This window comes from Megascapheus bottae, chromosome 24 (assembly GCF_031878675.1).
Source record: "Megascapheus bottae isolate mThoBot1 chromosome 24, mThoBot2.hap1, whole genome shotgun sequence".
In the NCBI taxonomy this organism is placed as follows: Eukaryota; Metazoa; Chordata; class Mammalia; order Rodentia; family Geomyidae; genus Megascapheus; species Megascapheus bottae.
The window spans coordinates 12,760,950-12,785,842 of NC_143532.1; the positions used below are offsets into that span (position 1 = coordinate 12,760,950).

At 40.7% G+C, this 24,893-nt stretch overlaps 2 protein-coding genes and 1 long non-coding RNA gene across 5 annotated transcripts in view; 1 reads left to right on the forward strand and 2 right to left on the reverse strand.

Annotated features, from left to right (window-relative positions):
• The window catches only part of Phaf1 (phagophore assembly factor 1), a 21,147-nt gene extending 19,242 nt beyond the window's left edge, over window positions 1–1,905 (reverse strand). Inside the window, 2 exon segments of the mRNA XM_090357491.1 lie at window positions 1,623–1,743; window positions 1,858–1,905. Of these exon segments, the coding sequence (XP_090213617.1) occupies window positions 1,623–1,686 (64 nt within the window). The 5' untranslated portion in view covers window positions 1,687–1,743; window positions 1,858–1,905.
• Window positions 1,478–24,849, forward strand: LOC150047004 (uncharacterized). Its single transcript, XR_016539549.1, has 3 exons — window positions 1,478–2,132; window positions 13,633–13,762; window positions 24,714–24,849. It is a non-coding gene; the product is annotated as an uncharacterized LOC150047004 (long non-coding RNA).
• Window positions 8,866–24,893, reverse strand: part of Cbfb (core-binding factor subunit beta) — a 46,251-nt gene continuing 30,223 nt past the window's right edge. For 2 of the 3 annotated variants that reach the window (XM_090357490.1, XM_090357488.1), the window contains 2 exons: window positions 22,655–22,750; window positions 8,866–9,606 (listed from right to left, as the gene is read on the reverse strand). In XM_090357490.1, coding sequence (XP_090213616.1) covers window positions 9,538–9,606; window positions 22,655–22,750 — 165 coding nt within the window. In that variant the 3' untranslated portion in view covers window positions 8,866–9,537. Of the gene's footprint in view, window positions 9,607–22,623; window positions 22,751–24,893 lie in introns of all 3 variants that reach the window. The other variant, XM_090357489.1, reaches the window with a different exon arrangement.

Sequence of the window (24,893 nt, forward strand, 5' to 3'; positions counted from 1 at the left end):
GCTTTCTGCCTTTTCTTTAATCTAATACCCTTACAACTCAGTTTCTTAACAGTATACATGTACGGAACTATACAATGAAACCCCCATTGTACCAGGACCCTGGAGGACTTCTAGTTTACGGTTAGTCTAGGCTGTATTACAAGAACTTGCCTTAAACAAACAAAATCACCACCCCCCCAAAAATTTAGAAGAGCATTATTTCAAGTTTTTACTGCCTTCACACATTGCCAGTGGCATTGATAAAGATTCTGCTTATTCTGTCTCTGTACTTTTTTTTTTTTTTGGTCAGTCCTGGGGCTTGAACTCCCAGCCTGAGCATTTTCCTTGGACTTCTTCCTCAAGGCTAGCTCTCTACCACTTGAGCCACAGCACCACTTCCAGCTTTTTTCTATGTATGTGGTACCAAGGAATCGAATCCAGGTCTTTGTGCATGCTAGGCAAGCACTCTACCATTAGGCCTAACTCCTGGCCCCCTTTCCCTTATTTTTGTACTTTCCCTAATCTCCACTGGCATTATACAAAAAAAACAGAAGGCAGCCGAGATGCTGGATGTAATTTCCCATTATAATGCCAGACAGATGACTGCAAGGTCCAGATACATATGTACTTGCACAGACTCCAATAAGAAACCTGGGGACAGAGTTAGGCCTATCCTCAGAAGAGATGAGAAGTTTGAAGTAGGATATTCCTGTTCAGCTCCTTGAGACCTCCCACAATACATAGGCTACCGAGCACCAGCCTGGTCCTACTAGTAATCTGTACTGTTTACTTTTTTCAATATTCTCTCACTATAGAGATTAAGTCTTCCGCATTCAAGGACAAGCCACAATCCAATGGCGTAGCTGATTCAGTTCAGTTGCCCAAAATACTAGAGTGACAAAAGTCCAGGTTCATACAAACAAGCAGCAGCCACACCTGTTTCCCACTCCCTTTTCTCAATATTGAACATCAAGGTAAATACACAGGTGACAGAGTATGCAAACATCCTGGGCCCAGTAAAAGGAACAATAAAGAGGGTGGTGGGAGAAAACTGGGCTAAGGAATAATAAAAATAAATAAATAAAAAAGACCACACTGTATTTTCTACTGTCCCCCAATTCCTATTAAATAACCTTGTACTCTCACATCTGAGGTCTGGGTTTATAATTACACAACTCTACATAAACCTGCACTTCAAAAGATAAGAAAGTAGATAATTCCCCCGCCCCTCCCCTTTTATTTTGGTAGGGGCATTGGGGCTCAAACTCAGGGGCTTGGGCCCTGTCCCTTAACTTTTTCCACTCCAGGCTGAGATTCTGCCACTTGAGCCACATCCCAGTTTCCAGCTTGTTGGTGGTTAAGTCCTGGGACTTTTCTGCTCGGCTTGGCTTCCAGCCACAATCCACAGATCTCAACCTCTGTCGTCACAAGTGGGCAGTCCCACCATCCCAGGAGGGACCCCACAGAGGCCCGAGGCAGAGTCGTCCGGTCCCTACAAGGGGCCACACGGGCGCCTCGGGCAGATCAGAGCTGTTGTCTAATGCCAGGCGGAGCCGAGCCATCGAGGCAGAGTCCAGGAGCGCAAGGGCACACGCCGAGGGAAGGACAGTGTCTGGGGTCCTGACGGAGGACCCTCCACTCACCCAGCGTGAATTCCCATTGCTCGTTCCCCAGAGAGCGTTCAGGCACCACTTCCAGGTCCAGCATTGGTTCGGTTCGCAGGGCCCTGCTGGCCTCTCTGCGGCAGCGCAGACGCGACCAGACCTGAGGAGACAACTCAGCGGCTGAGGGCCGTCGTTACCACCCCGGGGCGGCCTCACTCTCCACCCATTCCGGGGAGGCCGGCAACAACCGGCACGAACCCCCATCCCAACTCACCTGCAGCAGCCGCGGCGGCAAGGGGGCAGCGGCGGTGACGGCGGCGGCAGCGACGGGAACAACTGCTGCAAAAGTGCCGTGTCCAGCCGTAAAGTGTGGCGAGGGGGCGGAGTTCCAGCTGCCTGAGGAGGCGGGGTGGCGCATGCGCAGGCTCTGGACGGCCGTGCGGGACGCTACCGCCCGACTGCAGCCGGGAAGGTGGCTGCTGTAGGAGCGAGAAGCTCCACACCTCGTGAATCCCCATGTCTACACACCAACCCACACACGCGACACACGTATGTACAGACCTCTCTTCCAAGATGCACTGCCATCCTGCGGCAAGGGCTCTCCAGGCGAGTCCAACTGGAGTCTTAAACCCTTGGTGTCCTCTGCGCCTCAGTTTCCTTTCCTAGTAGGTTAAGGCTGCGCTTTCGACCTACGTGTGTGAACTGGGGTACCTTGAAACTAAAAGTCCAGCTATGGCCTTTTCTGATGCCCAGTCTTTTCTGCCTCAGTGTCTGGATCCTCACAACCACCCTAAGACCTGACATTTTACAGAATGTAGGAGGCCCAGACAGGTAAAAGACTGTTCAAAGCTCCTTGGTCCTAGGCAGTTGTTGATGGTGAAGGCTGGGGCGGTCTTGGAGCAGATAGATCTGAACCCAGTGTCTCCAGATTCTTGTCACCAGAGAAGAAAGAATTCAGAGACAAAAACAAAGGAATGGAGAAGTTTATTTCAAAGTGGAAGCATACCATAACAAGATGTGAGTGAAGGATTCTTGAGACAGAACTGCAGGGAAAGCTCACTTACTGGAAAACTTTGACAGGACTAGTATATACCAGAAGTAGGGAATTTTAAGAATATGTCAAGGGTTTAATTCCCCTTTGTCCTTATTTTTCTCTCACGTGTTATGGGGTCATACATGGTGGAAACAGGCAATTTTAGATGGTAAATGAGATGAAGCTTCCATTATAATAAAGAAAAGGATAATCAGTAGACCGTCAGTAGTGGTCCCGGTTTGGGGTGGTCCTAATGAAATACAGCTCCACAGTTGCATCCACTTCTAGTCGCTTTGAAGTTTACCCTATTTTTTCCCCCTCTGTACCTATATAGTCTACCTCAGTGACATGCTAAATTCTCAAAATGACAGGCATGTAACATGGGAGATTATAATATTGGAAATCACAATTGGGTACTGGGAGAAAATGCTGGTAATTGTATGGCTACTGAGGAGACTGAGATACGATTATCTGTTGTTTCATTTTTTTTTTTTAACTTGGCTTGTCCTGAAGCTTGAACTCAGGGCCTGGGCACTGTCTCTGAGTCTTTTTGTGCTCAAAGTTAGTTATCTACCACTTGAGCCATGGTGCCACTTCTGGCTTTTTCTCAGTAGTTTAGTGAAGAGTCTCATGGACTTTCCTATACAGGCTGGCTTCAAACCATGATCCTCAGATCTCAGCCTCCTGAGTAGTTAGGATTACAGGTATGAACCAGCAGTGCCAGATTATGATTATCTGAAGCCAACCCAGGAAGAGAAATATGAGAGATGCCTCCAATTAACTAATAAAAAGTGGGACATGAAGGTATGGATCAAGAAGTAAATTACCACTAAGGATTCTGGGCTCTAGTTCAAGCCTTAGTAGACATACGTTCAAGCATGTATGCAAATGCATCCGCACATTTACACAGCAGTAATAAAGTCACAGGGCGGAGGGCATGGTTTAAGTGAGACAGCATCTGCTTAGCAAGCAGAAGATCCTGAGTTCAGAAGACCCTGAAAATGTATTTTGAAGTCACGGCCACTGGCAGTGATTGTAGTGTCAGAGTACATGCCTGTGATCCCAGTACTAAAGGATCTATTGAGGCTAATCTGCACAACAATTGAGATGGATTCAAGAACAAAATAGGAGGGTGTTCATTGCAGCATCATATGTCCAAATCATAGAACTAGGTCACTTCACCAGAGAAGTGGCTAAATAAACCCTTCTATAATAATACTGATTTAGGAAAAAAATACATGTCCATATTTGGAAGGCACTCATGACCCCAAAAGGAAAAAAAAAAGCTATGTGCAAAAGTATACATAGAGGGCTGGGAGTTTGGCCTAGTGGTAGAGTGCTTGCCTAGCATGCATGAAGTCTGGGTTCAAGTCCTTGGTACCACATATACATAGAAAAAGCCAGAAATGGTGCCGAGGCTCAAGTGGTAGAGCTCTAGCCTTGAGAAAGTCCAAGGACAGTACTCAGGCCCTGAGCTCAAGCCCAGGACCGGCAAAAAAAAAAAAAAAAGTATACATAGAACCCCTTTTCTTTTTTTTTTGGCCCACAAGAACATTTCTTGATTTAAAAATCTTTAATATACCTAATATGGCAGCGGGGTAGACATTTACTTACACTATGGCAAGCATGAAAGATGTCTAGGAAAAGTTGGTTGGGCATCTAGAAGGAGTAATCTTAGCTAAGTACTTCTCTGAACTTCAGACTGAAAATGATTCTTTTTGATACTGAGGGTCTTATTTTTCATAGAAAAATTGGAGTGGGAAAGCTTGGGTAGTGTAGTGGGAAGACAAAAAAACCAAACACCCCTGTATATAACAGAATTGTGTGTGTGTTTGTGTGCATGAGTAGTGGGGCTTAAACTCTGGATCTAGGCACTATCAGCTTCTTTTTTTTGCCAGTCCTGGGCTTGAGCTCAGGGCCTGAGCACTGTCCTTGGACTTTCTCAAGGCTGGAGCTCTACCACTTGAGCCTCAGCACCATTTCCGGCTTTTTCCTATGTATGTGGTACCAAGGAATCGATCACAGGTCTTCGTGCACACTAGGCAAGCACACTACCACTAGGCCAAACTCCCGGCCCTACTATCAGCTTTTTTACTGGCATTCTATCACTGGAGCCATAGCTCCACTTCTGGCTTTTTGGTGGTTAAAGATAAGAGTCTCATGGTGATTCCTACTTGGGCTAGCTTCAAACTGGGACCCTCAGATCAGTCTTGAGTAGCTATGATTACAGGCATGAGCTACCAGTGCCTGGCTTGAAAAGAATTTTGGATAAACCCCAAACCCAGCAGTTAGGGAAATCTCTTAGGTTTCTTGTTGGGTTGGGTGGAAGGGAAGAGGTGGGTTTCTGTGAATAGTAACAGACCACAAGATTACCTTTGCTCAGTTAAATGTAACCTACTCAGGTAGTTGTTATTGTGAGAGAGACAGCTTTGGGATCTAAAGTAAGGTAGGGAGGCCATAGCCCAGTTCAACCGAGTAGCACAAGTGCCTCAGAGGTGGTGGCCAACTCAAGAGAATGTCTTCCATGGCCATTCCCCAGTGTGAGGGAGATATTTCAGAAGTGGAGTGGCTAACGAAGAAATGTACTCAAGTCATGGTAGCATACAGCTTGACACACAGGGACTACCTCAGGTTAGCAGCTAAAATCAAAATTTTGAATACTAGTTTTGCTACTTAACAAATTTTGTCATGGACAAGATACTTTATTTCTCCATAGCTGTTTTCTCATCTGCAAAATCGTATTACCTGCGTCATGAAATGTTAAGTCTGCCCTTCTAGTAAGTGAGTGTCTGACTTACAGGCAAATATTTGTATAACTAAAGCATTTTAAAATTGAAGGGATGATGGAATCTACTGCTAGGGGATAAAGATTGAATGGCAAGTTGAATAAGGGAAATGAGAGAATATAGGACTAAAAACTAGTTTTGCCAGCCCAGGTGGCTTACACCAATAAGCTTAGCTATTTAGAAGGCTAAAATCTAATGGAATTTAGGTTCAAAACCCACCAGAGCAGTAATGTCTACAAGATTCTAACTCCAGTGAGTGAACCAACAAAAAGCCAGTCTTGACAGCATCACTCAAGTGGTAGAGCATGGAAAAGTCATGAAGGCTCTGAGCTCAAGTGCACACCTGCATGCATTCCAGCTCCAGTAGCTGCCTGGATGATGTTAACACTCAGGAAAGTGCTTATGGCAACTGTCACTGGTAGCTAGTTCTAGGTGGTTTAGGCAGTCTTGAAAGCCAAGAACACTCCTCATTAACATGAGATTATATAACATGTATCTCCATTCAATTTGCTGGCATACATTCTACCACTACGCCCACACCTTCAGCTCCTTGTTTGCATATGGCCAGTCTGAACCACGATCTTTCTACCTGTCTTCAGAGCACCTGGGAGTCATGAGATGGGGTTAGGGTGTCTTGCTTTTTTGTCTTGGCTGGCCTCAAACCTCCCAATCTCTGCTTCCTAAGTAGCTAATATACTGATGCACACCACCATATCTAGCCCAGACCTTGTTTTTTTTGAGACAGGATTTCACTATGTAGTTAAGGGCCAGTCTCAAACTTCTACGTCCTCTTCCCAAGTGCTAGGATTAGAGGCATGTACCTCACACCTAGCTTAAAATGTCTTGTTTACAATGTATAAGCTATGGGGATCAAACTCAGGGTCTTAACATGTGCTAGGTAGTACAGTACCAGTGTGACACATACCATATATGCACTGTATATATACAGTACATATAGTTACACACACACACATACACTATACACACACACACACACACACACACACACACACACACACACACACATATATATATATATATATATATATGTATATAGTGGTACTGGGGATTCAACCCAGGACCTTGCACTTGCTAGGAAAGTGCTTTTCCACTAAGCTACATCCCCGCCCACTTAACAAGCACCCTTTCCATCAAACTTCCAATCCCTCAGTGGTTTCCTGTTCATTCTTAGCAATGGCTCAGGTATGTCACCTGGCTGTCAAGGCCAGTCCAGCCCAGCACTGTTTGGACCTCCCATTCTGGACATGGCTGACTTTTTAGGGAGACTGCTACAGTCTCCTTCCAATTCCATGGTACTATCATATTCTGTTTCTCAAACTGGCCAAGCACCTGCCTGGTGGCTACATACAATTCTTTGGCCATCTTTTCTCAAGTTTGATTCTTCAGATCTCAGCTGAATTGGACAATTCACAATCAGACCGAGGGCAGATACAATATAACAGCACTACCAATACAATTTAAAAGGTTGCTATTGTTTGAGTCCAATTTGCAGATAGAAAAGGTTTCCTGAGGGCAAACATTATTCCTATTTGGGGTACTGAATGTGTATTATTATTTCTCCTAAATGATGTTATCTAATGACATTATTTATTTATTTGCCAGTTGTAGGGCTTGAACTCAGGGACTGAACACTGTCCTTGGGCTTTTCCTCAAGGCCAGAGCTCTACCACTAGAGCCACAGCACCACTTTCTGCTTTTTCTAGCCCAACACTTTTTATTATTATCATCATTTTGAGACTTGAACTCAAAATCCTTCTGCCTCAACCTCCTAAGTACTTGTACAGATGTGTGTATACTAATGCAACTGGCATACATTTAAGTCTTCTTTGGAATTGGCAGAAATGACCACTAGATGTCACTGTTGCTGCTTTCTTCTTTTATAAAGTAAAAGGATCAAAGAAAAGTTCAGAAGCAATTAAGTCAATTTTCATGAACTAGCATAGCAATTGTCAGGTGATGTCAATAAAGAACTAAGACCCTGTTTTCATTACAGTTTATTGTGAAGGTAAATTAAACACACAAACACATTATGGCTAATGGTGGCAAAAGTCTTCTAGCTTAAGGCAAATTTTAAAATGCAGATGAATTTAGAAAAGATGATGCAATGATGGAATTTTGTTTAAATACAATGAAAAAATATCGAATTGCATCAATAACTTAAAAATGCAGTTTCCAAAGGCTTCACTATTAGAGAAAAAGGCTTACGATCTTAATGCCAGCATTAAGACAGACAAGTAATACAGTGCTAAATGATAGGAAGATTTCAGTATTTACAGAAAGATGGCAACAGGAACACAATAGCAATTGATTTTATTTACCAATGGACAGAAGCCCTTGAATAGAAGCAATAGAGAAAGATGTAGCAACGTCTGGTTACTTTCTTTAAAATGCATGTGCAGGAAAAAAAAATGTATGCAGAAGTCAAAAACAAACAGCCCTGTAATAAAAGTAACCTTATACCACCACTGTAAGGATCACTTAGAAGGTGATTCCCCAGGGGAAATTAGGGCACTGAGTGTGTAAACATGTGAGCTGTATAACACCAAATACCAACCAAAGTTAGAGGACTGTGTTACACAAGATCAACATGGCCTTTTATGATGTACTGTTACAACAATTTAGACACACTCCTTACCATGCATGATTTCAAATATATAACAAATATTTTTTATTCTGAGATACAGGTATCTGTTTACGACTTATAAGACCTATATACAATAAAAGTCACACTTCCATCAATCAAGTATATTTATATGCTTTTTAAATGTAATGACCTTATTCAGACTTCATTTTCTGAATTGACTGTCAGTTTTTCAAACTATTTAAAATAATGCCATTCTATTATGATAAAATACATTTTTGCAAAAAATCCATAAATGTAGTAACATTTAATGATTACCATGAAAGGTATTTGTAAGGATGTGCCAAATGACTCGGCACTTTTTCCAGTCTTATATTAAAAAAAATTGCAATTTGACAGTAAGCTTATTTAAAAATAATCTTACATTAATTCATCTCAAAGGATACTAATAAGTCCTTTTGTAAAATATCATCTATAACTGAATGTTTTTCTCAGGACAATTAATAGAAGAAAATGTATCCTCTGAACAGATGAACATTTTTTAAGACTAATCTTTCTTTACCCAGCTTTGTTTCTACAAAAGCATGCAAATATAAAACACATAAAAGCAGCCATTTAAAACATGATTTTAATATACCTTTGTAGCTGTCATCACTGTCTCCAGTTTAATACGTTGTAAAATACATGAAACTCCAGTATCCCTTTATTGATTGATTAAAAAAAAAAAAAATCCCTGAATAAAACAGAAGCCAGCCTGTGACTTCTTTAGGCATTTCAGCAGAGTAGTATTATCTATGGAGAGATTATCTCCACCCAAAGTCATGATTACAGAACAGAATTTAAAACAGATCTGGGGCAGGATAGAATTAATACCCAACTTAAAATTTTAATGTTTAAAAGGAAAAGAAGGATGCTGATTATTAGCAGTTAAAAGGATACGACAACTTTAACAACTGTAAACTTTGTTAGAAGGCTGGGCAGACAGCTCCATGCTACTAGGTTTTTTTAAGCTTGTAAAAAATGCAGACACATCAACAGTTTAAAAATGCTCCAGACTATAAAAACACAATAGGAAATGAAGGGGGAAAAAAACCCCAAACAAACCAAGAATGCCCTTCTAAAAAGAAGCTGTATAACTAACACATCTAAAAGTATAAAAACGCAACTAAAGAAAACCCTTTGATGGAAACTTTAATTTCTTTACTTAAAAAAAAAATGACATAAAACTTTTAAATTAAAATGGAGGGAAAAAAAAGCTTTACAAGATAGTTTCAACTAAAATAATGCCAACAAGGTAAGCTTGCATAGAAAAAAAATCAAATTATTACTGGCTACATGCTTTAAACACTGGAAATGCATGTATAATAATCATAGTGCAAAACCATGGCAGTCTGTGGTGTCTTTTACTGCCTTGGGTTGAGAAATCAACTGTGGTACCTCCAGTTATCACAGTTTCTGGTCTTATAATGAATTCCTTCTGCCAGCTAGAATCAAAATGAGTACATAAAGGTGGGCGCCACATCTGCTGTGCTATTAACGAAGCTTGAGATCGTCACTGCCACCTAAATTGGAACCAGGACTAGGGTCTTGCTGTCTTCTTGCCTGCGACAACAAAATCATAATTAGAGGATAGAAACAGGTTTGTAATAAATATGCTATACATAAAATATATGACACAGTAGCATGTAAGAAAATTCAGCAACCCACATATACTTGAAGTTTCCTTAAAATCAAGAATAAATATCATTTTACGTTTGAAGAACTTTTAACCTCACAACTGAAAAACATCATAATGAATTCCATCTCTGCTTACTGAATTTTAACTAGAAATCTCTAAATCACAAAATAAAAGTTCATGTGAGTGCTGGTGGCTCATGCTTGTTATCCTTTACTTGGGAAGCTTAAATTGGAATAGCAGTTGGGCCAGTCTGGTATTTCAAGACTCTCCACCAATGGAAAACTAGGCATAGTGATTTGCAACTGTCATTGGGAGTGATGGGAAACCTAAAACAGGTGAGTAGTGGTCCAGGTGTGTAGCCTGGGCAAGAAGTAAGACTGTCCCAAAAGTAACCAGTGCAAAAGAGAACTAGAAGGGCCCTTAGTGTGGCCTAGTGTTAAGAGTGCTTCCCTGGTATGTATGAAGCCCTGGGTTTGATTCCTTGGTACCACATACACAGAAAAAGCTGGAAAAAAACCCAAAAAACCCCCCAAAACCAAAACAACAACCAAAAAACAAGGATGGGGGAATAGAAGAATGGTTAGTGCCTTCTAAGCAAGTATGAGATCCTCAGTTCAAAACCCAGTACAGCAAAAGAAAGGAAAACAAAATTTGGAATTACTATAGATAAAATCTCTTATATACAAAGTTAAAAAATGCATTTAAAATTCCTGAAAGGTTTTTTTTTTTTGAGGGGGGGCAGGGTTTTTCTTCCTCAAAAAAAAAAAAAAAATTTTTTTTTTTTTTGCTAGTCCTGGGATTTGAACTCAGGGTCTGAGCACTGTCCTTGGGCTTTTCTCAAGGCTAGAGCTCTACTACTATTTGAGCTAGTTGTGGTGCTTGAACTCAGGGCCTGGATGCTGTTCTTCAGGTTTTTTTTGCTCAAAGATAGTACTCTACCACTTGAGCCACAGTGCCACTTCCAGCTTTTTCTATGTGTGTGGTGCTGAGCAATCGAACCCAGGTCTTTGTGCATGCAAGGCAAGCACTTTACCTACCACTAAGCCAAACTCCAACCCAACAGGGTCTTTCTATGGACTCCAGACTGAACTTAAATTTGTTATCCTAATGTCTAATAAGGGCAGTTTTCTTTTTATGATTTTTATATTTTGTTTCTGAGAATGGAAACCTAGGGCCTGTGTATTCTAAGTATGCACTCTACCAGAGCTACTCCTGATCCTAAGGTCAATAGTGAGTGAGACCTCACTACATGAAAGGGTTGAGGGCTAGGTGCCAGAGGCTTATGCCTGTAATCCTACTCAGGAGGATGAGATATAAGAAAGCCAGCTAAGGCAGTAAAGTCTGTGAGACTCAGTGCCAACTAACTATCAGAAAACCAGAAGTGGAGCTGTGGGTCAAACTGGTAGTGTACTAGCCTTCAGCACAAAAGCTCAAAGACAGTGTCCACAGTGAGTGTGGGGCCGAGTTCAAGCCCTACAACCTACAAAAAAGAAGGGAAGAAGGGGGTGGTGGTGCTGAGAATGTGGCTTAGTGGTAGAACACTTCCCTAGTATGCATGAATCCCCTGGTTCAATTCTTCAGTATCACATAAACAGATAAGGCTGGAAGTGGCACTATGGTTGGAGTAGTAGAATGCTAGCCTTGAGCAGCAGCAGCTCAGGGAGGCTGGGAATGTGGATTAGCAGTAGATACATGTACATGCCTAGCATGAGTACTTGCCTAGCATTCATGAAAGCCTGGGTTCGATTTCTCAATACCACATACACAGAAAAAGCTGAAGTGGCACTGTGGCTCAAGTGGCAGAGTACTATCCTTGAGCGAAAAAAACTGAGGAACAGCATCCAGGCCTTTGAGTTCAAGCCCCACACCACATAAAAAAGATGGTTATGTTATTTACTTTCAAACAAAATTTAACATTAACTTCTTTAATCTTCCTTATAAACTTTGATATATTTTTCTGGCAGATTTGAACTTTTTAAAAAAAATTTTATTTTTGTGGGTCATGGGGCTTAAACTCTGATCAAAGCTAAGGATGGTTATGTTATTTACTTTCAAACAAAATTTAACACTAACTTCTTTAATCTTCCTGATAAAGTTTGATATATTTTTCTGGCAGATTTGAAGTACTTTTTTTTTTTTTGGTGGGTCATGGGGCTTGAACTCTGAGCCTGGGCACTGTCCCTGAGCTCTTCAGCTCAAGGCTATCGCCCTACCCCTTGAGCCACAGCACCACTTCACATTTTCTAGTGATTAATTGGAGATAAGAGTCTCAGGGTCTTTAGTGCTTGGGCTGGCTTTGAACCAAGATCCTCAGATCTCAGCTTCCTGAGTAGCTAGGATTACAGGTGTGAGCCACTGCACCCCGCTTTGAACTACTTTTTGGCTAGCAGATTTCACACTAAATTTTAGCACATTTCTTTTTCTTCTGCCTGCCTGCCTCTCTCAATTCATCCCTCCCTCCTTCTGGTCTTTATTTTTTGTTGATTATGAGGCTTAAACTCAGGGCCTAGGTGTTGTCCTTGAGCTCTTTTGCTCAAGACTACTGCCCTACTACTTTTGAGTCACAGCTCTACTTCTGGTTTTCTGGTGGTTAACCAGAACTAAGTGCCTCACAAACTTTCCTACCTCAACTGGCTTTGAACCCAGATTCTCAGATCTTAGCCACCTGAGTAGATAGGCCTCGAGGCAAGAGCCACCAGAGTGCCTGGCACAGTCTTTGTTTTTAGTACTGAGGTCTGAAGTCAGGGTCTCATACTTGCTAGTTAAGTGCTCTTCTGACTTGATCTATGTACTCAGCCCTTTTATTTGTTTTAGCTATTTTTCAGGCAGGGTCTCCCACTTTTTGTCAAGGATTGAACTCAGATCTTGACCTTCTATCTATACCTTCTGCACAGCTAGGATTATAGGTATATGCTACCACATCCAGTTTAGGTCATTCCTTTCAATTAAATACTCATTGTCACAGATGGAAAAGAGTATTGAAAGCATATGCATCAGGAAAACAATTTGTGTTCCATATATACAATCAATGCTAAGTGTGGTATAAAGACAAATCAATTCTCCAGAATCAAGAGATTGTAATATAAGCATCTAGTTTCAGTCAATGAAGGTTAGAAAGAGGTTGAGCAATGAAGAAACATTGAGAGAAAAAAAAATCAATCCTACTCATATATTTATAAGTCACTGCTAACCTACAAATAATACTTCATGAAAAAATAGTTCAGCTTTTGTCTCGGATAAAATTTTGATCTTATATTAATGATGGGAAAATTCTAACTGGGTGACAAAGAACAGTCACCAACAGCAGTGAGTTTTCTTGTCATGGCAATGTAGAAATAGCTGTAGGTTTTATTATTCCCCTTCCCCCCACCAGTAGTCCTGAAGTAAAATGTTTCATTTTTTTTTCTTATTTTCTTTCTTTATTGCTAGTCCTGGGGCTTGAACTCAGGGCCTGAGCACTGTCATTGGGCTTCTTCAAGGCTAGTGCTCTACCACTTGAGCCACAGCACCACTTCCAGTCTTTTCTGTACATGTGATACCAAGGAATTGAACCCGGGTCTTCCTGCATGCTAGGCAAGCACTCTACCACTAGGCCAAACTCCGGGCAAAATGTTTCATTTTTTTAATATAAACATATAAGCATAAGCAGTAGGTGGGGAAAAAGTCATGCTGCAATTTCTTTTCTTGGTGTGTGTGTGTGTATGTGTGTACTGGGCCTTGAAGTCAGTGTTTGGACTGTCCACTTAACACTTGAGTTACAGCTCTACTTCTGGTTTTTTGGTGGTTAACTGGAGATAGGACCCTCATAGACTTTCTTGTCCAGGCTGGCTACAAATCTCAATTCTGTAGGTCTTAGCCACCTATGTAGCTAGGATTACAGGCATGAGCTTATAGGGGCCCACCTTGCTACTTCTTTATGCTCTTTAGTTTTTATTTGCTTGGTGAAGCAGTGACTGAGGAAAATGTGAGGTGAGATCCTATGGTGGAAGATGAAGAATAGCAACAAAACCAGAAGTCTGACCGGTGTAATGGGAACAGAAGAGCTGGGAAGAAACAATCCTACAAGGAAGAGACATGAAGGTAAATGTATGGGCTACCTGTGAGGGAGATAGATACAGAATAGATGTAGCTTTAATACAATAGCTTAGCTTCCACAGACAGCAATTCTACAACTTGATGGATTGAAAAACCTGTGAGTCCTATTTTAGCAGTTTGTAATAAAGACGAATGGTTTAGAAGGAATTCCTATATGGGTAATAAATTAAAGAAAGGATAACAAAGCAGTTCTCTGAATTTCATCATCCTCAATCTTCCCATAATCCTAGGATAACCAGCTGTTGGTTGAGAAGTGATCTTGAAAACTTTTGGCTATCCTGGCCTCAAACTATGATCCTCCCAATCTTAGTCTTTCAAGCAGCTAGGATTACAGGTGAGAACCTGACTCACCTTTATGTAAAATTAACATGTCTATTTTTTTTTTTTTGGCCAGTCCTGGGGCTTGAACTCAAGGCCTGAGCACTGTCCTTCGACTTTTCTTAAGGCTAGAGCTCTACCCTTGAGCCACAGCACCACTTCCAACTTTTTTCTATGTGGGGTCGAGGATTCGAACCTGGGTCTTATGCACATTAGGCAAGCACTCTACCAATAGGCCAAACTCCAAACTCCCGGCCCAACTTCTGGCTTTTTCTACATATGTGACACAGAGGGACTGAATCCAGGGCTTTGTGCATGCTGGATAAGCACTCTACCACTAGGCCAAACTCTCAGCCCAACTACTTTTTTTTTTTTTGCTGGTCCTGGGGCTTGAACTTTGGGCCTGAGTGCTGTCCCTAAGTTTCTCTTGCTCAAGGGCTTATAAAGCCAGCACTACCACTTGAGCCACAGTGCCACTTCTGGCTTTTTAAAATAGTTTACTCAAGATAAGAGTCTCACATACTTTCCTGACTGGGCTGGCTGAGATCCTTAGATCTCAGCCTCTTGAGTGCTAGGATTATAGACCTGAGTCAGGCGCCCGGCTCCTTGAGAACCTTTAACATAGCTTTACAAGTTTATACCCTGCACATAGAGCATTTTTGTGAATGAAAACAAAGGTAAAATAAAATTAGCAACTTCATAGTTCTGAAGCTAGGAAGCAAACCTCGACTTTAATACAAGAATAGATTTAATATCCTTTTCTTCCCTCCTGAATCCTCTTCTAGTTCTGTTTCCGTTCTTATTTTCAGTTCATTCTCATCTACTACATCTTAATTAACAAGCACATCCAAAAAACACAAGTACAGATATATTCTGATGTTGATTTTTTTCTTACACATGAATGAGTATTGATAAATGATTTAAAAACTGAAGTGTTGGGAATTTAAAATAAAGATAGGCTGAGATTTCCCCTCCTTTGGACCATATAGAACAGAAGGCAGCAAAAAAATGCAAGATACAAATAACCAAAGCCACATAAAGATTCCTTTTTTTTTTTTTTTTTTGCCAGTTGTGGGGCTTTAACTCAAGGCCCGAGCACTGTTGTTGGACTTTTCTCAAGGCTAGAGCTCTACTACTTGAGCCACAGCACCACTTCCAGCTTTTTTCTATGTATGTGGGACTGAGGAATCAAACTCTGGTTTTTGTGCGTGCTAGGCAAGCACTCTACCACTAGGCCAAACTCCCAGCCCCACACATAAAGATTTTTGACTGTTTTTAACTCCAAATAGTTTACACTAAAAGTTTGCCTGATTTGCCCAGTTGTATGAAAACTCCTTAAAGTAGAATATGCAGTATTTACCCATTCTCCAATATTAAAAAACAATCTTGTTACCTTGTAGGTGAATTATGTGACAACAGTGTTCTATTACAGCTTAAGTCAAGAAGCCAATCAAGCTCAAGGTAGTCTTTAGAAACAGATAAAAGTACTAGCTCCTATCGAGCAGAGTGACCTTTCCAATTCATTCATGACCAGAGAACTAGCTATGTCCTGTTAATCTTGATCTTTTTGCACAAAAACCCAAAGACTAAATAAAAAGACAGCTGATTATAAAGATATATAGATGTACACTAAAAAGAACTGCCAACATTTTCAATTCAGGAAGGATTCCCAGGACAGAAAAAGGAAAAGGCTACCTAAATGTAGCAACAAACACAAATAGAGAACATTGCTACAGCCACCATCTGTGACTACTTAGGAAAGACTGTTTTTTGTACACTAGTACTAGAGCTGGAACTGAGTTTCTCAATTTGGTTTTGTACTCATTGGTGCTTTAGCATTGGAGTCATGCCTTCAGCCCAGCTTTTTGCTGGCAAATTGGGGATGGAATCTCTCAAGCATTTTTGCCCTCCCTGGCTTCAAACCTTAATCCTTCAAGTGTCAGTCTTCTAACTTTCTAAACTAAGTCTTTTTTATGAAAGTATAGAAAAGCACAAACTGTTAAGCTTATAATTCAAATATTCATAAATTAACCCATTCATTAGGTCCCTACACTGTTAAGTACAACATTACCAAAAAGTAGGAGGATCCACTTGTACCTCCTCTCCCAATCACTACTCAACCCTGGGGGACTGCTATCAGAAACGCCTAACAGTCAAGAACAGGTCAAAATTCATTCCAATTGTTTTGAAAAACAACCAGCCAAAAAAGCAAAATTTTCCTGGCAAAACAATTTGAGTTTTCTAGGGTATGACTTTTTACTAACATTGCAGGTATGCTATAAGCCAAGTGCATGAGAGAGTGGGCTAGGCAAAGTTTTTCACTGAGCAAGAGCACGAGCGCTGGTGCGCTCCCTCTGTCTCTGTCTCTCTTTCATCTGGGAGCTTGAACTCAGGGCTAGCTTGCAAAAGCACGTACTCACCAGTGTTCATTTCATGTATCAAAGATCCTCCATGAGATTACTAGGAACCACAGAAGGAAATAAACACATTCTGGAAGTAAAACAATCTGTAACCTTGCCTTGACTAGAGCAGTGACCTTTCATCTAGCATCTATTTTATAACATTAAAATGTCAAAGGAAGTTTTTTGTTTTTCTTCCTCTAGTCCTGAGCACTGTCCTTGGGAATTCCTCAAGGCTAGTGCTCTACCATTTGAGCCATAGCACCACTTCTAGCTTTTTCTATGCATATATATGGTACTGAGGAATCAAACCTGAGTCTTCATAAATGCTAGGCAAGCACTCTACCACTATGTCATACTTCCGCCTGCCCCTTTTACTATAGTTTTAAAAACAGTATAGCAGGGAGCAGTGTCTCTAGCCTATAATCCTAGCTATTCAGGAGGCTGAGATTTGAAGTCCACTGTTTCAAGTCAGCCAGGACAGACAAATCTGACAAGTTCCCAACTAAACAGCAAAAAGCTAGAAGCAGAGGTAGGACTCAGGCAAGGTGCCAAATGTGAGCAGAAAAAGCTGTGCAGAGACCCTGAATTCAAGCCCCAGTGCCAAGACATACAAACAAAAGGTCTGTAAGCCAGATGAGTGTGACAGCATTTACCTGTAACCTCAGCATTAGGGAGGCTGATGTAGGAGGATTTATGAGACTAGCCTGGGCAATATGGCAAGATGTTTCAACAAAACTAAATCAAAATAAAATAGCCTACATGCCAGAGACTACACATAGCAGTCCTGGGAGCTTTCATTGGTTTTAGTGTTTGGCAAAGAGCAACTATGCACATTCAAACAAATATATTCTTCTTAAAAATAGTCACAGGGTTAAGACAGTACACACTATTTTGTGTTATCATTTTACTACACATCAGTGATTTAATAATATTTGGTTAAGATTACTAAAATAAATGTTTATTTCATTTAGTCTTTCATTTGCCAAATGATAACCTGTAATTACATTTTTTATGTGCCAGTCCCAGGGCTCCAGGTCTAAGTGCTGTTTCTGGGCATTTTTTGCTCAAAGCTAATGCTCTGGCACTTGAGCCATACATTTACTTCTGGAATTTTGGTAGTTTATTGGAGAGAAGTCTCATAGACTTTTTTGCCTGTGCCAGCTTTGATCCCTAATCCTCAGATCTCAGCTTCCTAAGTAGTTACTATTGCAACATGTATAAGTCACTGGAACCTGGCTTGTAATTCACTTTTGAAAAATAAAGAAAATGTTGTACTACTCATATAATTTTTTTCCTGAAAAAACAGAAAAAGGAAATCATAAATGATAGACAAACATCCAAGATTTTACAGACAGCAAAATGGAAACCAGTTCAATGAGTTTTATAATTGATTTTAGGTTGCTTAACAAAAAACACTGCTGAAAACTGAAATCCTTTGAGACATAATACATTTGGGAGTTCTACTTCTGCTTCCCACTGTTAAAAGACTTTTTTTTTGGTCAGTCCTGGGACTTGAACTTAAGGCCTAGGCTCTGTTCCTAAGTATCTTTTTGCTCAAGACCAGTGCTCTACCACTTGAGCAACAGTGCCACTTCCAGCTTTTTCTGAGTAGTTTATTGGAGATAAGAGTCTCACACACTTTCCTGCCTGTGCTGGCTTTGAACTGTGATCCTTAGATTTCAGTCTCCTGAATAGCTAAGATTATAGAGTGGAATGAGCCACTGGTGCCGGCCTTCCCCCCCCCCCCGCCCCCCACCTCCTTTTTCTTTTTCTGGTGCTAGTGCTAGCATTGGGGCTTGAACTCAGTACCTGAGCACTGTCTCTTTGCTTTTTTTATTCAAGGCTGGTGTTCTATCACTTGAACCACAGCTCTACTTCTGATGGTTAATTGGAAGTCAAGAGTTTCATAGACTTTCCTGTCCAGGGTGGCTTTAAACCACGATCCTCAGATCTCAGCTTTTCCAGTAGTTTTTTTTTTTTTTTCCTCCAGTCCTGGGCTTGCGCTCAGGGCTTGAACACTGTCCTTGGACTTTCTCAAGGCTAGCACTCTACCACTTGAGCCTCAGCACCACTTCTGGCTTTTTGCTATGTATGTGGGGTACTGAGGAATCGAACCCTGGTCTTCATGCATGCTAGGCAAGCACTCTACCACTAGGCCAAACTCCCAGCCCCCTTTTTTTTTTTTTGGCCAGTCTTGGGGCTTGAACTCAGGGCCTGGGCACTGTCCTTGGACACTTTCTGCTCAAAGCTAGCACTCTCCCACTTGAACCACAGCAACATTTCTGGCATTTTCTGTGTACCTGGTACCAAGGAATCAAATCCAGGGCTTCATGCATGCTAGACAGGCCCTCTACCACCATACCATACTCCCTCGCCCTCCTCCCCCAGTAGTTCTTAACTATATATACATTAAATGCTCAAGAGCAGCACCATTACAATATGACAGGATTAGAGGTTATCCATACAGCAGTGGATATCCCTGAGCCACTGTGCTGCCAAATTCTCAAGAGTTCCAAAGACTGGGTTACTGCCACCCACAAGTTACTGATGCTGCCTGAGCCTGAGGTCTAGGCAGGCATCAGGATTACCTACTGGAACCACATTCTTCTCCCCTCCCCCCACAATCTTTCCCCACGATCCTCAGATCTCAGCCTCTTGAGGACTACATGCATGAGCCACCTTGCCTGGTGCACTTGATAAAAATTCTATACCAGTACTCACACCGCCCCATTTAAAAAAAAATAAAAAGGAAGGTAGGAAGAGAAGAGAGATATTAAGCAAGCAAGCAAGCAAGGCATAGTGGCTCACACATGTAATCCTAGCCATCCCAGCAATCTGGGAAAGGTAAACAGGAAGACTATTGTCCAGGTTGGCCTAGACAAAAAGACCTGACTTGAAAAATAGACCTTATTCAAACAAGTAACAAGAACATAAAGAGGGCTGGAGTATGTCTTAAGTAGAATAGTGCCTGCCTAGCAAGCCAAGGCCCTGAGCTAAAACCCCCGTATAGGAAGAAAAAGCAAACACCTATAGGTACCAAGTGCCAAAAGACATGCAAACCCCAAATCTTTCTACATCACTGCCAGAGCCCTTTGGAGACAGATTTTGGCCCCGATTTTATAGATGATAGCTCTCTAAAAGAACTGATGCTTCAAATTATTCCTCTAAAGGGACTAGAGGATCTTAAATCATGGATGAAAATTTAACTATGTTCTCTGTGCTCTAGGTCATAATGCAGGGAAATTGCCTTGATACACTTTAGGGAACTAAAAAGATGCTCTTGTTAGCCAGGTAATTCAATTAACTGGAACCGGCACAGTTGTAGAGCTTTTAGCAATAAAGAAGTACTTTAGACCTATTATTTACTGTAGGCACACACACCAAGCACCATACTAAATGTTTTATAAGCATTTCCCATTTAATTCTAACAACAACTTCTATGCGGAAACTCAGACTTAAGAGAAACTGGCACGTGATAGAGCAGGAATGTGAATTGGAAAGCCCATGCTCTCAGTCACTGACAATCTACAGGAATAATCTAGCAACAAATTATTTGACACTCATCAAACATATACCTTTTTTTTTTTTTTTTTTTTGCCAGTCTCAGGCTTGAGCTCAGGGCCTGAAGAATCAAGCTTGGGTCTTCGTGCATGTTAGGCAAGCACTCTACCAATAGGCTAAACTCCTGGCCCCATATCAAAATATTTTTTAAGAAATAACACTGGAAGTTAAAAAAAAAAAAAAATCAAGCCACGGGCTTGAGTGTGGTAGAGTGCTCACCTACCATGCACGAAGCCTTGGGTTTGATTCCTCGCTACCACATACTCAGAAAAAGCTGGAAGTGGTGCTGTGGCTCAAGTGGCAGAGCATTAGCCTTCAGCAAAAAAAGGGTTCAAGGACAGTGCCCAGGCCCTGAGTTCAAGCCCCAGGATAGGGGAAAAAAAATCAAGCTAAAAAAAAAGTGAATATAAACTTTTTTAGAGATTAAAAAGAAATCAAACTAACAATGTAGTCAAGGTATATAATTTTAGAAAGCAAAACACATATGAAGATTTCCTAAGCAACTGTTCCATTGCTAGTCACAGATTCATTTCCTCCAGAAACATTGACCCGTGTTCTCCTAATTGGCAAGTTCCCTTATTTATTGATGTCTTTGTGGAGCACACACTGTTACTTCTGCCAAGAAGTTTTTCTCAACTTGTCCCATCGGCAAACTTACAATTCCTGCAGATATATCTCCTATGTATCCCCCATTTGTACAGCAACCGCTAAAGGATACTGCAATGACCTATTTCTACATTCATTTTCTCTCAAGTACAGAAGCCACATACTTTCATCTCTATCTAGCCCCTACTGCAGAATCCAGCACAACACAGTTGGGACTCATTACTTTATCCTATAACTCTAGTTCTCAGGTAGGCAGGCATAGGAGAGAGAGAGGGAGAGAGAGAGAGACAGAGAGAGAGGGAGAGGGAGAGAGAGAGAGAGAGAGAGAGAGAGAGAGAGAGAGAGAGAGAGAGAGAGAGAGAGAGAGAGAGAGAGAGAGAGAGAGAGAGAGAGAGGGAGAGGGAGATGGAGAGAGAGAGAGACAGAGAGAGAGACAGAGAGAGAGAGAGAGAGAGAGAGAGAGAGAGAGAGAGAGAGAGAGAGAGAGAGGAGAGAGAGAGACAGGGGAGAGGGAGAGGGAGAGAGAGAGAGCGAGAGAGAGAGGGAGAGAGAGGGAGAGAGAGAGGAGAGAGACAGAGAGGGAGAGAGAGAGATTAATCTATTCTGCAACAAAATAAACACTAAGTAAAAACACTGCGGTAGAGAATGTGGCAAACACAAAAAAAAATCAACAGACACATACATACTCAATACTCTGTTCAATAAGAATATCAATATAAAGGCTATGGAAACTATAAAGTGTAAGGGCTGATTATGATTACAAAGACTGTGGAATGGCTAGATAATGTTTTAACTATACCCTGATGACTGGGTAGAAAAATACATTTGAGGGGTAAGAGCACTGCTCAAGTAGTAGACTGTTTTTGCCTAGCAAGTGCAAGGCCCAGAGTGCAAACCCTAGTACTGTCAATGAGTAAACAATTGAATGAATGAATAAATAAATAGCTCAGGGCATTTGCATCATACTGCTGAAATGCCTGCAAATATAGCAATTAGTGAAATAAAGAAGTCTATACCAGACTACAGGTGCACGAGCACAAAAGGTCATAAATATAAGCTAATAAATGCATATTTAAAACTTACAAGTTTTACAGAAAATGGCATAAAATTTTGATCTTAAGAATTATAGTAGGGGCTGGGAGTTTGGCCTAGTGGTTAAAATGCTTGCCTAGCATGCATGAAGACCCAGGTTCGATTCCTCGGTACCACATATAGGAAAAAAAAAGGCCGGAAGTGGTGCTGAGGCTCAAGTGGTAGAGCTCTAGCCTTGAGAAAGTCCAAGGACAGGGCTCAGGCCCTGAGCTCAAGCCCAGGACTGGCAAAAAAAAAAAAAAAAAGAATTATAGTAGCCAGGTGTCAGTGGTTCACACCTGTACACCTGTAAATCCTAGCTACAAAGGAAGCTTACATTGGAGAGTCATGGCTCAAAACCAGCTGGCAGGAAAGACTGTGAGACTTGCCTTCAATTAGCCACCAAAAAACTAGAAGTAGTGCTGTAGCATAAAGTAGTACAGGACTAGCCTCGAGCAAAACTTATTCAGGGACAGTGCCCAGGCCCCAAGTTCAAGCCCCATGACCACCACCACCAACAACAAAATAACCACCATCAAGCTGTACTTTTGTTTGTGTATATTCCTGAATCTATATTTTATTTGTAATAAAAAGAAAAATGACCTGTTAATTTCACTTTTTGAGTAGAACATAATTCAGAAATATTTACACCAGTGTATTAAGAAAAAATATGCCTTTTAAAGTAAATAATTTCTGTAAGACCAATAAACAAGGAATGAATATATGACCTTAAAACGACTAGAGTAAACTTCTTTACAGCAACTACATCTAATAAATATAAAGCAAACATATACAATATTTTTAAAAAACAAAACACAAAATTGTACTATTAAAAAACATCATGCACAGACAAGACAAACAGCCTAAGAGTTGGGGGAAAGTACTAACCAGTTACTGCCAGCAGCTGTGAAACTCTCACCTCCATTTCCTCCCGGTGAGAACGGTCTCTATCTTCAAATTCACGTGTCCTTCTCCGAGCCTCTTCAAAGGCCTGTTGTGCTAACGCATCTTCCTGCTGTCAGAATAAAATATCCATATTGATTTTCATCTGTAATTTTTTTTAAAGCGGAAACAGAGAGCAATGTATTTCTCAAAATATCAGCACCAAAATAATCTACACAACTACTAGTGTTGTATTTTTTTTTATTAAAAGATTTTATTAACACTGATTTTTTACATCATATTTCAAATGTTGAGTTTAACAAATAAATATTCAAGAAGGGAATCTCTATATGCAATCACTGGCACATCAATTTTAGAACGTAATTAAAATTAAGCTGTGTTTGTATGTCATAGATACATATCGATCTATATAACATTGTCTATAAAGTACATACACCATCATAGATTTTTATAGTTATATCTATATCTCCAAGATTGTATTAATGACCTTGAGTACCCAAATATTGAGTCATCACTCTTGTACTGTTTGGATCTAATATTCACATATCAAAGAGAGCATACGCGTTTTGTTCCTTTGGTCTTGGTCTTGACTTATCTCACTCAACATGATTTGCTCTAGTTTCATCCACTTCCCAGAGAATTACATTATTTTATCTTGTCTGTTGGCTACGTAGAATTCCATTGTATATATGCACCAATTCATCAGGAGTACTTTTACAAAGAAAACTTCAGTAGGGCATTTTTATGCCTTGTATTTCACCCTGGAAACAGTAGTTTCTACTAATTGTTATCTTTTTCCTTCATCCTACCCACCAAAATAAAATCCACCACTTCCTTTCTGTTCTAATGATGCACTTAAACAAGCTTTAAGAGCCAGGGAAAGGTATCTCATTTCCCTAGGCCTCAGTAAATTCACATGTAAAGTAGACACAGTACTATACAATCGTATTGTTGTAAATTACATAAGACAACACAAAAAGTTATTTATGATACGATCAAGCAGTATTCAGTGTTATTTTGAGAATATTTATGAATATACAAAAGCTCCATATTTGATTCAGCATTCTGCATTTTTATACAGTCCGCTCCACCAACATAAGAGCCAACAATTTTATCTTCATTGGCTTTTACGTTCACCTTATTTTGTCCACTAAAAATATACGTCAGAAGCATCTGCAAAAGAATGCTGTCCCAGTTCCCATGGGCTAGTAGTCATAAATCAACTACAGATGTCCATTTATGTATGTATACATGTATGTATGCACTCATGTATGTCAATCCTGGGCTTGAATTCAGGGCCTGGATGCTGTCACTGAGCTATTTTTGCTCAAGGCTAGCATTCTACCACCTGAGCCACAAAGCCACTTCCTGCTTTTTCTGTCTATATGGTACTGAGGAATGGAAACCAGAGATTCATGCATGCTAGACAAGCACTCTATCACTAAGCCCTATTTACTCATTTACTTTTTCATTTGTTTCAAAATATTTTTGTCTAAGTCACATCGCTGGTTTCATGGATATAATAAGGGAATGAATGGTGGTACTTTTTCTCAAAGAACCTACAGTCCAGTAGAGCAGGTGGAAATAAACATAATAAAGACATAAAAAAAATTACCAACTAAGCCAAGCCGGGCACAGCAGATCATGCCTGTAATCCTAGCTACTCAGGAGTCTGAGATCTGAAGATCAAGGTTCAAAGCCAGCCCAGGCACAAAAGGACCTGAGACTCTTATCTCTAATTAACCTCTAGAAAATGGGAAATGGGGCTTGGCTCAAGGGTAGGATGGTCGCCTTGAGCTGAAGAGCTCAGGGACAGCACCCAGGCCTAGTTCAAGCCCCATAACCCATTAAAAAAAAAATACCAACTATATTTTGGTACAATAGAAGAAAACTTGAGAATAAAATGAAAATAAATAACATGAGTTGTAATCTGACTCCCTAAAAGTCATAAGCAACTACTATGTATTCTAGCAATGGTCATGGCTTTTCTTCATTAAAATTATTAAAAAATATAACTGTTAAAAGTAAAATAAGCAGGAGTGATTCTGGTCCCAACTTGTCTTGTTCTTTTCTAGTGACAAAGGAGAAGTGCAGTAAACAGAATTCACAAGTGGCAAAATTGGAGAGACAATGAACAAATTATCTGTATCATGATCTGTCTACAATGTAATTTCTCCCTTTCAAGGACAGCATTTGCTAATAAAACTATACATTCACTCATGATATAGATGAATGGTTATGGACAATCAACTCTT